The sequence below is a fragment of the Mesoplodon densirostris genome, chromosome 14 (genome assembly GCF_025265405.1).
Source record: "Mesoplodon densirostris isolate mMesDen1 chromosome 14, mMesDen1 primary haplotype, whole genome shotgun sequence".
In the NCBI taxonomy this organism is placed as follows: domain Eukaryota; kingdom Metazoa; phylum Chordata; class Mammalia; order Artiodactyla; family Ziphiidae; genus Mesoplodon; species Mesoplodon densirostris.
Genome location: NC_082674.1, coordinates 74,227,965 through 74,242,817, shown reverse-complemented (window position 1 = coordinate 74,242,817; position 14,853 = coordinate 74,227,965). Strand labels below are relative to the sequence as shown.

At 55.8% G+C, this 14,853-nt stretch overlaps 1 protein-coding gene across 3 annotated transcripts in view; it reads left to right on the top strand.

Moving 5' to 3' along the window:
* INPP4A (inositol polyphosphate-4-phosphatase type I A) overlaps window positions 1-14,853 on the top strand; it is a 130,629-nt gene that overhangs the window by 102,070 nt on the left and 13,706 nt on the right. For all 3 annotated transcript variants that reach the window (XM_060118026.1, XM_060118024.1, XM_060118025.1), the window contains exons 17-22: window positions 2,695-2,727; window positions 6,988-7,160; window positions 7,985-8,108; window positions 9,158-9,284; window positions 9,550-9,690; window positions 12,516-12,613. In XM_060118026.1, the coding sequence (XP_059974009.1) occupies window positions 2,695-2,727; window positions 6,988-7,160; window positions 7,985-8,108; window positions 9,158-9,284; window positions 9,550-9,690; window positions 12,516-12,613 (696 nt within the window). The remainder of the gene's footprint in view (window positions 1-2,694; window positions 2,728-6,987; window positions 7,161-7,984; window positions 8,109-9,157; window positions 9,285-9,549; window positions 9,691-12,515; window positions 12,614-14,853) is intronic.

Genomic DNA, 14,853 nt, shown 5'->3' with positions numbered 1-14,853 from the left:
AGTGGGACTTGTCATTTCTGAACCGGGCAGCTTTCATTCAAGGCAGGGTCTCGCTCCCCTGTCGGAGCCTCTTGGTAAATCCTCCTTTGGTTTGTCAGACGCCCTCCGCCTCCAGTCCGCCTGCAGTCTGTCCGCGGGGCGTGCTCTCACTTGAGCCTGTGTTTCCCCGGTGTCCGCGTCTTCCACTCTGCCATCTGTGAGGGGTCCAACTTTCAGTTCCCCAAACCTGTGTTTGGTTCATGGAACTGTTTTGTCTTTGTTCGTGCTCTCATTTTTTTTTTTTTACTGTAAATTGTGTTTCTTAAAAAAAAATTCTGAAAGTTCATTGCTCATTTCTCTTTAATATTGTCTTGCTTGCAATTTAAACATTTTTCTGCAGATTTAAAAAAAGTTACTGACTGGATGTTTTTAAATGCAGGAGATAGTGCATTTAACTGGATATACTGTTGTATTCATAACTTAAATGTTCTCTTTTTCTAGGCACGTCCCGTATTGTTCAAATATATAGACAAATTTAAGTGCAGTTTTAAAGCTATTTACAGGAGCATTTATTTGTGATATTTAGGGCTTGACTTGTACCTGTGTGTGCCGTACAGATCAGCTCTGTTGTGCTCATGGGAGTAGGAAGCGTTTGAGAGAGTCTGACTCTGCTGATCAGCGCTCAAAAGAAACTTATGAAACCATATGCCTCTAAATTACCTGCACGTGATCCTTAATTTAAAAATCTGAGCACAGCCGGGAAGCTGTTCAGACCTCGGCATGATCAGGAGGATCGGGAAAAACCAGACTGTGAGCCATTTATTTTACTCAATCTTTTGTCCTCAGGGACCAGAGCTGGGCTCTGTCGTGACTCCCGATGCCCTTCCAAGTTCCTGGGGCACTTGTTTTGGCCTAATGAGCGGGTTGTGTTCACACCAGCGTATTTATTGCCTGTGAACAACTCCATGCTTCTTTGACAGGCGTTCTCTCTTTTCATTCCAATTCTCTACCCTGTCCTGGGTCCTTGGTTTTCATCTTTCATCAAGGAGTTGCCCTGCCTTAGCCCCACCGGGGTCAGGGCTCCGCAGGACCCACTGACCAGTCCCCCGCAGCGGGGACCGCAGAGGCTCCGTGAGCCTCCCTCTCCTCCTGGTTTTCCACCCAAGTGACCCGTCTGCAAACTGTCAGGATTTGGTGACTTCCATTACCTCCCACACATACTCTGTCCTGCTCTTCTTATCCCCGAAGAGTCCTTCAAACCCTGGACCAGGTTTCTCTTAACCTGAGGTCTATGGGTTGCACCCCAGGTCCACGTACCCCTGAGATTGTGTGCTAAAATCTGCATGTGTGTGGAGCAGTCCACAGTGGTCATCAAATCTCAAGGGCCTCTGTGATCTAAGAGGAGATCCGTCTCTCCCGTTTGATTGAAAGATGAGTCTACCCAATGGGTTTAACCCCTGATCCCTTCTCAGGCATGGTCCCAGCCCAGCAGTTTGGGATCACTGCAGATCATGAAAACAGGTTTCTAGACCCTTCTCCTCATAGAGACTCGGGATCTTGGAGGAAGGGTTATGGAGAGACAGAAATCTGTATTTTTCCAAGGCCTGGGGTAATTCTGATTTTAGCCAGACAGATGTTGAACAGTCACCGCTGTGCATCACACACCCCGCGGTGGTTTCCCTCTTTGTGAAGTAGGCAGTCTCAGGATATTTGAGCTCTAGTGAAGACGCTGAAGTCTTCAACCTACAGAAGCCTTTAATTTTGCTCTATTTTCTGTCCCGTTGGCCAGTTTAAGAAGTCATTGCCAAAGATGATTAGAGAGAAGATCCCTGCCACCACCCTTCTGGACAATCCAGGCTGTCAGAGTCTCCGTTCAGCTGGTTCTAGCTATCGTTGAGGATCTGAAACTGCCTGTTTCAGGTCCTAAAATGTCCTTTGAACTGAAAAGTTTAGACATAAAATAAAATAAGCTTTTAGCCCAAACGATCCCTTTTCAAACTTGTTTGTTTCAGGTGGCACACCCAGTTAACCAGGAATTTTAGAGTTTTTAAGGGAGAAGAGAACTTGAAATGAGTACTTCCCGATGTGACTCAGTGTAGGTGAAATTGAGTTAAACTTGGTATTCTTTGAGGGACCTGGAGGGATGTTCCAATTCTAGACTTCCCTCCATCATAGACATTTTGTATTTGGCTTAAACATCGTCAAGATTGGCATGCATGTGTTTGGTATATGGGTTTCATGACTGGACCCTAACCTTTTGGATCTCAGCAGCCGACCTTTAGCCCGGGCTCCAGAGTCAGTCAGGGCGGTGGGCTCTGAGCTGCACGCTCGATTTACTGGTCAGTCTCTCTCACTGCAAGTTTGCTTCCAGATGTCGTGAGCCATCGTGGGCTCCAGCACATGCAATGGGATGGACGTGGGGGCTTTATCTCATTGTGACACGTTAACCTGCTCTTCCCACAAAGAGTGTGTCATGTTGAAGTACCAGCACCATGAGTGTTGACACCGGTGGATCGGGCAGTGAGCTCCAGGCGGCCCGACCACCTTCATGTGACCCCTGGGGAAGACGCAGGCAGGCCCCCAGCCTCTTCTCCGAGGCTCAGTTCAGCCAGCTTACTGCCAGCTGCTGCTGCAGTTGCTCTAAGCGTTGAGTTGCTCATGTTTGAACCGTGTGCTGCTCCTTAATCATCCATGTCACCCTCCATTTCTGTGCAGATTGCAGTCCCCCTCCTGAAGAGTCCAGCCCAGGTACGTGGTTTCCGTTCAAGGCTTCTGCAGATGTCTTCTTAATATTTAGGGCGTGTTTGTAGCTAAACTGTCAAAGGTTACCTTGTACTCCCAGAGTTAAGAAAACCTTTTAGGAGTTTCCTCATTGTGAGGGATGTAGCAACTTTTCTGAGGTTTGGCGAGGGGCCAGTCGGGCTGGTATTGTGGCCAGAAGCAGGCTGCCACGTGCGTTTTTGTCACTTTCCCGTCCTAAACCCTTTTCAGACAGTTAGTGTCCACGAGCGCATTAGGCTTCCTGAAGTGGGTGGCCTGGCTAAGAGAGGTACATGATGGTACATGACGCTTCCTGTGATTTCACCTGAGCTTGCTAGCATCCCATGGAGGGGGAGGCAGATAAGAGGTAGCCGTCCAGATGCTGTGGCATGGTAATCACACAGCATCCTCTCTTCTGAGTCTGGCTGCAGCCTTAGACTTCCTGTCAGGCACTGCTGTGGGCTTCGGGTGGAGTTAGTGCTAGAAATGGAATCTTTTTGACTGCATTTGCATGTAGAAGTCAGTGTTTGTGACTCTAGTTCAGGGGTCGGCAAACCACTGCTCCGAGCGAATCCCGTCCACCGCCTGCTCTTATAAATACCGTTTTCCTGGAAATAAGTCACGCCCAGTCGTTCACATACTGTCCATGGCTGTTTTGGGGCAGTGCCACAGTCCAGTAGTTGCGACAGAGACCCTGTGGCCTTCAAAGCCTAAAATGTTTACTGTCTAGTCCTTTACAGAAAAAATGTGCCGACCCCTGCTCTAGTTCACATCGAATTTCCTGGATGTGGCTTGTGGTTTTCCCAGAGGGAGCATGAGACCCCCAAATACAATGTTGTGGGGTTTTTTCCCCTTACACTCCAAAGAGCAGCTACCCAGTCAGCCTGAGGATTACATCCCGCCCTCTGACTGCATGTAAATATGACACAGTAGGCCACCTACCTTATGTCTAGGGTGCAGCCAGCTGTGATGGTGGGATTTACCGCACTATTCCCGTCAGCTCTCAGAGCATCCTCTCACTCACACGGCGCCGGGGAATTCAGCTCCGCTCACGGCCGTGACTCCAGAACCGCATTTGCTCATCAGTGGGTAATCTGATTGGGCACCTCACAACCCCCCCAGTTTGCTTCCAGCCCCTCAGTTTCTCTCTCCAGAAACGTTAGTTTGGTCACGAGCAGGTCTCCAGCTCCGGTTCCCTGGGCCCTCCCAGCACCTCCCCTGGCCTGGGCCTGGCTCCTTCCCACCTGCCTCTGGACTCCCAGTGCCCCCAGCTTACCTGCAGGACAGGTCGGTGCCTTCTCGCTGTGCTGTCTCTCCCGAGCCCCGTGGCGGTGACCGTCCCCAGCAGTTAAGGCCAGGAAAGGGGGCGGCAGCCTCATGACCCTGGCCCGAGGCAGCGCGGGGCTTTCCCCGGCTCTGCGTGCCCTGCAGTTTGTAGAGCTGAGGGCAAGTCCAGTGGTCCCCAGGCAGCACTCGGGCAGCCGGGCTTGTCCAGCTCTCCTCGTCTCTGTGAGCTCTGTCACTTCCAGAAGCTTTGGTGGCCTGTCCACAGTTGATGTCAGATGGACTAAAAGGTCCCCTGCCAAGGGTTCCTTTAGCTTTTCCCACAGAGCTGTATTTAGTCTGAGTTAGAACACACGCCATTTTCTCTCTCTCTCTCTCTCTCTCCCCCTCCCTACTTTCTCCTTTCCCTCCCCTATTAATGAGAAAAAAAAAAAAAAACCACAAAAGCAAAGCTACCTAAAGTAGTCCAGTCCTGGATGGGCCGCCCATCAGTGAATGTTGCAGGTGAGCAGTGAGATCAGGAGCTTGTCCCACAAGGGGGATCCGCTCAGCACGAAGGGTGCCGCTTCATCACTGGTGTTTTGTGTTCATTGCCAGACTTTCTCGATGTAGGAGGCCGAGTAAACCCCTTCACCAACCCTCACGTCCCAGACACCTGCACTTAACTAGGTTCTGGTAGAAATCTCATCACTGTCCCTGAAATTTATTTTGTTTGGAAGTTTTGAAGTTTGGTTTCCCCTCGTGTTGACCCAAAATGTATTATCCCCAGTGACTCTTCGCTGCGTAGTCAGATGTGTGTACCAGTGGCCATTCTTTTTGTGTGTCTGGGAAGACACTTAGCCTTTCTGAGGCTGTTTGCTTACCCATATTACTAGTCCTGTCTCTGGGGGTTAAGTGAGAAAACAGAGTGAGGCACTCACAGGTATTGACTTAAGGGCTGGTGGATGATCTCGTTGAACTCCGGAGCCATCCAGACACGGCTGAGCCCTTCTCTGGGCGGACATCAGGCTCCACTCTCGCCCAGGGCCACACCTCTTCTCCGGAACAAACCCTGAGTGCTTTTTTAAACCATTCTTCCAATTCTACAGTCTTTTTCAGTGTCTTTTTTTTTTTTTTTGGTTTGTTGTTGTTTTTTTCTCTAATGCAGCAAAACTAAGTCATTCTTATGTGGATTTCGTTTAAACAGAAGTAGGCAGAGTAAAAAATTGTATGCAGAGGGCTTGCTCAGTCAAATAAGACCACTTGTATATTCTGATCATTTTCAGGTTAAAATGATCATGAGTTGCATATTAATTACATATATATTCATGTCAAGTGGAACAGAAAGTAAAATCGGCAACACTTGCTCTAAGAGCATTTACTTCTGAGGTGGAGAATAGTCTTAATGACTGCCGACCTTTCCCCAAACTACTTGGCTATTAAAACTTAGTGCCCATTAGCCTTTTTTGACAGTTGTTGAATATAATTGACATGGATTCAACAGAGTTCTTCAAAGAAGCAAAAACATGGTCTCTGAGAATTTTAGAGGAAGAAAGACGTGGATATTATCCACTACAGTCATCCCATTTTACCGCGAAGGGCCCCCGTGGCTGAGGGGTCAGGGGACCTGCCCACGGCTCACCCACCACTGCTCAGTGGCAGCTGGGGCCTGGGACTCACATTTTCCACTCCTCCATGCAGGGATCTTTTTCAATGTGATTTATTTGCCAAGACCTTTCTGCTATAGACTTTCTAAATTTAAGCCTGCTTTTTTCCATTACAGATAGAAGTCCTTGTCCACGTACAGTGTGTCTGCATATACACTTAGATCATTTCCAAATTTTGAATGGCTACGTAGACTTGAAAATCTGCGTTGACCAAACACTGAGTACAGGGAAGTCCTTTTGTAGGTTTCAGGCATTTCTCTGAATTTGTTTCTCAACAAAGCGTGAAGCACACAGTTTGAGAGAGCAGGGCCACAGCTCCCTTCTCTCTTTTTAAGATTCTGTTTATCTGAGACGGAGCTGACCATCCTAGCAGCTGCACTGCTCACGCGGCCAGGGCCTGTCCTGAGTGGGGCGACGGCCATGGGCATCCTGTGACCCACACCCCCATCCTAGGAGGGTGCCCTGCCCGGGCTGCACACACCTGCCTTCGCCACGCTCCGGGTGGGCTCACCCAGTGGTGATGATCCAGTGCCTATTTCTGGGCTTGGTGGCCTGTTAAAAAAATATAACTGATGGGGGCATGTCTTTTCTCTTCTAAATGTCTTCTAAATAGGAAGGACCAAAAAAGAGCCAAAGCCAAAAATACCTTTCACTCTGTTTTTCTCCCCTGAGGTTCTATTTTTAAAAAGTTGTTTTGGTACAGGGTCAAAGTTTCCTTATATTCCAAAAACAGAAAAACACCACTAAGCCAAGAATAGAGGGAGTCCGGCAGGAAGGTGGCGGCGGGGAAGAAAGCGCAGGAGGCGGGGACACTGAGGGCTGTGGCTGCGGAGGCAGCCGGGGAGGGTCCTTCCGCAGTCGTGGGTGGGGCCTGCGCCCGCTGCGCAAGGGCTCGGCCAGGCTGGGTTGGCCGTGCTCTGGGAGCCCGGGGCTCTGCCTCGCCACCTGGGTCAGAGAAGCCAGGTAGCAGGCACCCTGCGAGGGACGGCGGTGCCGGGGAGGCGCTGGCCTCCGCAGACACAGTGTGTTCTTGCTGAGTCATGACTCCCAGAGCTCGCTGCCATCTTCCTCGAAAGGAACAGTCGGGGCCGTGAGTGTGTCGAGTCCCCAGAGGGGGTGTCAGCGGTCCCCGAGGAGGGCTGACGGTGCGTTTGCTGGAGAAGCTTCAGGCTAGGAGGGCAGAGACCGGGGCTGAACTTGGCGCCACTCCTGGGCCGTGCGGAGGCGGGAGGGGCGGGCGGCGTGGCAGGGCCGGTGCGGGACGGGGGCCGGGGGCCTTCGAAGTGCCGCCTTCTGAGCCGACCGCCCCTCATGCCAGGTGAGTGGAGCGAGGCCCTGTACCCCCTGCTGACCACCCTCACGGACTGCGTGGCCATGATGAGCGACAAGGCCAAGAAGGCGATGGTCTTCCTGCTCATGCAGGACAGCGCGCCCACCATCGCCACCTTCCTGAGCCTGCAATACCGCCGCGACGTGGTCTTCTGCCAGACGGTAGGTGAACCTGTCCCTGTCGTGCGCTTGAGGAAACCAGCTGGCGCTGTGCCCTCCCGCCTGTGGCTTTGCCCGTGTGGCCTGAGGCCTGGGTGTTGGCCTTGGAGGGGGGGGGAGGGGAGCTGCTGGATCGCAGGTGCTCAGGACGGTCCGGCTTCACACCTGCTCCCTGGGAACCTGCCCCAAGGAGCCTGGGGTCACACCGGCCCTGGTGCCACCTTTGTTTTTCCCTGCAGAGGAGTTCATTGAGGGAAGACACGCAACCTGTTTTCTGGTTTATAAAGCAGCAGGTATTAGACCTGCTCAGGCACAACTCTATTCTGGTGATTTCGATTTCCCTTCAGAGGAGGGAAGAGCTTAAATGAGCATCACCAGTTTTCAGATGCAGTAATCTGCTTAGCAGAGTGAACGGTGGCAGAGGGTTGGTGGGTTCTGTGCGGCTTCCTGTCCCTGCGAGGCCAGGGCTGTGCACGGGACACCTCTGCCCAGGAGACTAGCGGAGGAACCTGTTCTCCACTCCTGCCCCTCGTCGTGAGCACCCCGCTTTCCAGCCGGTACTGATCTGGATCTGTAGGCATAGAGGCCTTTCCTTTCACCATGGGGAAATAATTCTGGGCTTCCAGAAGGTTCTGGCCCAGGAGTGACCCCAAGGTTGCGTTGGAAGCTGAACCAAAACCAGATGGACCTTTGGAAGCGAGCCTCCTGTGGCCTCTGCAGTCCTGGTCCCAGGCCCCGAGGGCGAGGGGCCACTGCAGGCAGAGCAGAGCGGGTGCAGGAACCGGGGAGGGCCAGGCACGAGGTGAGGCGGTGTCTGTCCCCTGCAGCTAACCGCGCTCATCTGTGGCTTCATCATCAAGCTGAGGAACTGCCTGCACGACGACGGCTTCTTGCGGCAGCTCTACACCATCGGGCTGCTCGCCCAGTTTGAGAGCTTGCTGAGCACCTACGGTGAGCCGCCTGGGCTGGGGTTGTGAGAGCCTCAGTGTGTGACCCCCTCTCGTCTCCCTAAGTGGTTTTCTGATACACAGGTAACACATACTGATTAAAATGTATCCAAACATACCCCGATAGGTGACAAAGAACTAAAAAAAGTCCTATGTAGTTACACACAGACACACACCCGCTTGTGGCCCATTTCTGCACCCACTAAATTATTAGAAGGAAAGTTGCTGGGTCACACAGTAGGAGTATTTAAAAAATTTGTTGATATTTCCAAATTGTCTTTTTTTTTTTTTTAAGAAGATGTTGGGGGTAGGAGTTTATTAATTTATTTATTTTTGCTGTGCTGGGTCTTCGTTTCTGTGCAAGGGCTTCCTCCAGTTGTGGCAAGTGGGGGCCACTCTTCATCGCGGTGCGCGGGCCTCTCACTAGCGGCCTCTCTTGTTGCGGAGCACAGGCTCCAGACGCGCAGGCTCAGTAGTTGTGGCTCACGGGCCTAGTTGCTCTGCGGCATGTGGGATCCTCCCAGCCCAAGGCTCGAACCTGTGTCCCCTGCATTAGCAGGCAGATTCTCAACCACTGCACCACCAGGGAAGCCCCTCCAAATTGTCTTTTCTGTTTATTTCTTCGTTTTCTGTTTATTTCTTCTTAGAAGGTAAAAACGGATAATTTTTTTAAAGTATCTATTAATCTTTGGAGTTCTAAGGCATTGAAGAAATATCAAAAGATCTAAAGAATACGGAAAGATCACAACACCTAAAGAGCTGGCTTTGCCTTCTGAGGTTCCCGCGTGTAGGTCCCCCACCCCTCCCTTCTCCAGGAAAGGGCCGGGAACTACGAGGCGTGGTTGCACCAGCCGCGCTTTCTAACGTGGCCATAGGACTTCAGTAGTGGGCTTTACTCACGGAGAAGTGAGGCACTTGGCCAGCCTCCCCCCAACTCTCACCGCCTCGTCACTGCCACCCTGAGCTCATCGCTGTCCTTCCGTGGCCACGCTGAGTCCAGGGGAGAACGCAGGTCCCCTCTGCCTGACAGCCCTTTCCCTCTCTTGCCTCCAGGGGAGGAGCTGGCCATGCTGGAGGACATGAGCCTTGGGATCATGGACTTGAGGAACGTGACCTTCAAAGTCACTCAGGCCACTTCTAATGCATCAACTGACATGCTGCCCGTCATCACAGGAAATCGGTATAAATGTTTTTCTGATTCTCAGAACTAGCATGTGATGCACGTTTCATTTTTGCTTTATTCCGTTTCATTCAGCTGGAAACGCTCATCCCAGCCCGCTACATTCATTTCACAGCCCTGTACAGGTTGGTGACGGGCAGCTAGGAGACCTCCGAGCCGGGCCAGGCTGCTGTCCCGTCCTGGGGCCAGCGGGGCCTTCCTCCTTGCTTGCCTGTCTCGCATCTCCCTGTCGCAGGCCTGACCCCCCTCTTCTTCTGCGTTTCAGGGATGGCTTTAACGTGCGGGTCCCCCTGCCGGGCCCCCTGTTTGACGCCCTGCCCCGGGAGATCCAGAGCGGGATGCTGCTGCGAGTGCAGCCCGTGCTCTTCAACGTGGGCATCAACGAGCAGCAGACGCTGGCCGAGAGGTGCGTGCTGGGCCACCTCTGTGGGCCAGGGGCTGCGTCCGTCGGTCGCTGAGCTGCTGGAGAGCGTGTACTTAGTCCTCTTTGGGCTCCGAGGGCCACGTGGACTTTGTTATCCCTCCTTCCTTTAAGTTCAGCCACGTACCGGGCTCGTCTTTGGTGCTGCAACACAAAGATGAACCAAACGAGGTCCGTGTCCTCGAGAGACTCGGGCTGGTAGCAGAGATGTGGCTGCAAGGATGAAGATGAATGCAGGGAGTAGGGGCCCTAGTGAGGTCTCAGGGGGTCTGGGAGAGCTTCCTGGAAGTGGGTTTTTTTTTTTTTTTTTTTTTTTTTTTTTGCTGTACGCGGGCCTCTCACTGCTGTGGCCTCTCCCGTTGCGGAGCACAGGCTCCGGACACACAGGCTCCGCGGCCATGGCTCGCGGGCCCAGCCGCTCCGCGGCATGTGGGATCTTCCGGGATCGGGGCACGAACCCGCGTCCCCTGCATCGGCAGGCGGACTCTCAACCACTGCGCCACCAGGGAAGCCCTGGAAGTGGGTTTTAAAGAGTAAGTAGGGGGCCTCCCTGGTGGCGCAAGTGGTTGAGAGTCCGCCTGCCGATGCAGGGGATACGGGTTCGTGCCCCGGTCTGGGAGGATCCCATATGCCGCGGAGCGGCTGGGCCCGTGAGCCATGGCCGCTGAGCCTGCGTGTCCGGAGCCTGCGCGTCCAGAGCCTGTGCTCCGCAACGGGGGAGGCCACAACAGTGAGAGGCCCGCATACCGCAAAAAAAAAAAAAAAAAAGAGTAAGTAGGAGTTGGTTATATGAGGAGGTGGAGGAGAGACCTGGCGTCCCAGGCCAAGGAGCCTGAACAAAGGCAGATGGGGAGAAGCCACCTGGGGCTGGAGGCTCAGGTAGCAGGCAGCAGTGGGCAGGGGTAAGGACAGAGAGGCCTGGATGCCAGGCATAGAGCCACGCCTTGGTCCTAAGGGCCTGTGCCTCGTAAACTCCTCCAGGGTCACCTGCCAGGCAGCAGGGAAGAGTCACGTGTGCCCACGTGTGCAAGAGTGTGTGCAGGTGTTGAAGAGGAGGGGATTGGGTGTGTGTAGCTTCTAATGACCTATTGGTACGTGAAAACCTTTCCTGTCACGTCATTGCATGCATGTGATCTACATGTTTTAGAACTAAAAGATAAAGTACTTGCTGTTTAAGGACATTTGGTCTCCAGGACGATATGCCATATTCCTGTTGAGCCTTTTGAGCCCAGTGGTCAGTGTCCATTGATCCCCAGGTGTAGGGTCCTCCCCACACGGTCGGAGACCTTTCAGTGGGACAGGACACCATCAGAGTCACATCTGAAGGTCACCTGCCGGCCATGTGCTGGAAAGATGGGAGGGGTCAGATGTGACGAGGGGGTTGTCGGGAAGAGTCCGGGCCAGAGGCGGTGACCTGGGTCAGGCAGGGGCAGTGCAGATGGGAAGGGTCAGACTGGAGAGCCGAGACGTGGTCTTCAGCGGGGCAGGTGCGAGGGGCGCCAAGGCGGGGAGCAGGGCAGGCCTCTGGGTGGGGGGTGACCGGGAGGGGTCACGCCGGGGCAGCTGGAGGGCTGGCCTGAGGCTGAGGGCGCCAGCCCGGGACGCAGAGATCTGGAAGGTGTGGTCAGGTGAGGGGCCCACTTCAGGGAGAGTGGGCAGCGTCGGGGCCCCCAGCGAGGAGGTGTCCTCAGGAGGAGGTAACATGCCCTGCGCCTGGCAGCTGCTGTTCCTGACCGCAAGAGTGGTTTCTGAAGAAGGTGTTTCTGGAAAGGCTTCTGCTAAGGGTTGAGGCCAGGCCAGGTTGGAGTGAGCAGAGGGCCAGGTGGCGGAGGCCGTGGCAGTGGACGGGGGCCGTGGCAGTGGATGGGGGTCGTGGGAGTGGACGGGGGACGTGGGAGTGGACGGGGGACGTGGGAGTGGACGGATGCGGGAGTGGACGGGGGACGTGGGAGTGGACGGGGGACGTGGGAGTGGACGGGGGACGTGGCATTGGACGGGGGACGTGGCAGTGGACGGGGGACGTGGGGGGCAGGGTCTGTGCTCTGCTTGCTTGTCTGCTCCTAAACAAGGCCAGCTCACCTGTGTGCCAGGGCGACCCCGAGGGCGCAGGTGCCTGGAGAAGAAAAAGCCATTTTGGGCATCAGGGGTGGTCGGGTTGCAGTGGACCCACAGGAGGGCATCCTGCCCCCCGAGCGATGACTTTGGGACTGTGAAGAGGCTGCCATGCACGGAGGTCACTGGGCAGGAAGTGGGGGAGGGGGCGTGCGTCCAGGCCTGGGACTCCAGGGCTGCGTGTTTGATGAGCACCTGCGCCTTCCTCTCGGGTGGCTTTCCTCCCGACTCCCCACGGGCCTGGCTCCCTGTGTGGTGAGGGGAGGGCTGGGGCCCTGCACGCCGTCCAGCAGGAACAGCTGGTCGGGTCTGGTCATCCAGCAGCAGGGCGACTTCCGATTTGAAGATGGGACTGTCCTGATTCCCCAGCCAGAGCCCCACTGCCGGCCCCGCTCCCGGGCGCCTCCGGGGTGGGAGGACGGGGACCTGGGGCCGCGCAGCGGGGCTGCCCAAGGGCCTGGGTGTCTCGCAGGCATGCCTGTCACAGGTCACACAGGGTTCCTGCTCACGAAACGTATTCAGACTTGTCACCAACACGGGAGAGATGACCTTAAGGCTGGGGGGAGGAACATGGCTGAGAATCGAGACGTGCGCTGTGAGGATCGAGAGAATCGACACCGTTACCTTTAACGCGGTCACCGTGGCGCTGGAGAAAGCGACATTAGCCACCTAACGGTGTCCCCCTGTGACCTCTGAAGGTTTGGCGACACGTCTTTACAAGAAGTTATCAACGTGGAGAGCCTGGTGCGGTTAAATTCCTACTTCGAGCAGTTCAAGGAGGTTCTGCCAGAGGACTGTGAGTACTTCTCTACGGCAGGTCCCACCCGCTCTCTTCGTCCCTCGAGGGGTTTGAGGTTTGCTTAGCGACCTTCCCGATGCTGCTGCCGATCCCCCCCCCACCGCCTCCCGCCCTGTCACCAATGTGGTCGGCTGCTTTCACGCCCGAGGTCACCATGCAAGATACTAAGGGGCTGAGGACAGACCCTGGGGAGGGCTCGCATGGAGGCTGGGCCAGGTGGGCACAGAGCCAAGGGGCCCCGCTGGTGTCTTGAGGGGCATCTCACAGTCGCCGTGTGGTGAGGCTGTGGCGGAGCGGGCGGGCGACCACGCTGCACGGCCTCGAGTGGCCGGAGGCTGGCACGTGGGGAGGCAGGAAACACGCTTGGAGTGCAGGGGATGGAAGGGTCTTACAGGTCCGAGCGAAGGGGCTAGAAAAACAGGCCTGCGAGATGCCAGAGGATGGCAGGACTGGAGACCCTGCAGGGCCAGGTCAGGGCCCGCGAGCGAGTGGGGGACATGGTGTGGGCACAGGAGCTCGGGGTGGGGGGCGGGGGCCTCAGTCTCCCCATGAACTGAGGGCGTGAGCCCAGCACTGGGCTTGGCGGCCGTGAGGGAGGCTCGGGACGGGTGCTGTTGGAGCCATCAAGGCTCTAGCACTGAGCACACACTGGAATTCGCTGGGGAACCTGGGAAAACCCTCTTGCCGGGGGCCCAGCTCGGAGTGTAGAGGGCGGGGCCTCAGCCTTGGGAGGCTTAGAAACTCCCCAGGTGATCCCCGTGTGCTGCAGCCAAGCTCGAAAGCGATGACGTTTAGGAGGTCAGTAAAATGCTTTTCTGAGGACTCAGCTGAAGGTCATGGCACCTGGGCTCTCGGGCTCCCAGATACCGAGTCATCCTCATGTTCTTCCACAGTGATCATAGTGACCAGTGACAGATTTGTCAAGTCCTTGCACGTGCCAGGCCTTCCACACACTTCCCATGAATTATCTAACTGACCCCACAGCAGCCTTGGGAGGCGGACTTGGTTTCATCCCCATTTGACCTAGTGACAGTGAGGCATGGAGGGCAGGTCCCCCAAGGAACCCGGGTCAGGCCAGGTGGCCTGTGGCCAACGCCCACCCTCCGACTGCTCTGGAGGCGGGGACAGTGCCGGCTGCCCAGGCTTGGACTGAAGGGATGGGAGTGTGTGCTGGGCCAGCCCCCTGGCTAGGGTGCCCTGAGACGGAAGGGCCCCACTGGGGGATCAGGAGCCTTGTGGTCAGGAACGGGGAGACTTGTGCTCAACGTTTTGGGGGACGGCAGTTTCCAGTGAGGCAAGGCCCCGGGAGACGTGAAGTGGCCCTGGGCGTAAAGGCCCGGGGAGGGCGAGGCCTGTGGGATCAAAAGCCAGTAGCACTGCCCACGGCCCAGGACGCTGGTGGGGCCACAGCCCGCGGGGCCCTCAGCCCAGTAGTTACGCTCGTCCGTGAGGCTGAGGAGATGGGGCCCACCAGCGAGTGCCCCCAGCTCTGCTGGGGCGCCAGTGTCGCTCATCGGGCTGGAGGTCAGGTCGTGCGTCTCCTCCAGGAGGCTCTGGTTCGCGGCCTCTGGGTTCCCACAGCCCCCGTCACACGCCGAGCCCTCTGGCCCGGTCCCCGGAGCAGCGTGGTGCTGGGCACCGAGCAGCAGCGTGAAGTGGTTGGCGTGGGATCCTGCGTGCACCGGGGAGGTTGTGCGGTGGAAACGGACGCATAGTTCCATCCCACAGTTGGTGGTGATTTGCGGATTCAGGCCCCCTGGCTGTTTTCCGTACATGGGACCTCGAGGCTCTTCTCTTCTCCTCTGGTGGTCCTGGTGTTTGAAAATCCCAGGCTTCTGAGGTGAGGTGGTCTGACTGATCTTCCAGCTGGAGGGGTCCCGGAGCGGCCTGGACACTGTCGCGGTGGAGGAGGCTGCCCTTGCCACCTCCCCCCTCCGTGTCGCCACCCCTGGCCCTCAGCGTCCTCCAGCCCTGGCGGTGGTTCTGAAGCCCTGATGGAGCTCCCTCACTCCCTCCCATTCTCGATGAGCCGAGCTCCCCCTCCAGCCCCTCAGAAGAGCTGAAAGGAGGCCAGGTGGTTGCCCTTTGCAGGTGGCACTGAAGTGGCGGTGAAAGTAATGGAGTGCTCACCGTGCTGGCCACCAGGCCCAGTCCCTGAACACAGGCCTGCCTTCTTGCTTCAATCACACTGAACCTCCGGCTCCGGCCGGGACTCATCCTTTGGCCGTTTCCGGCGG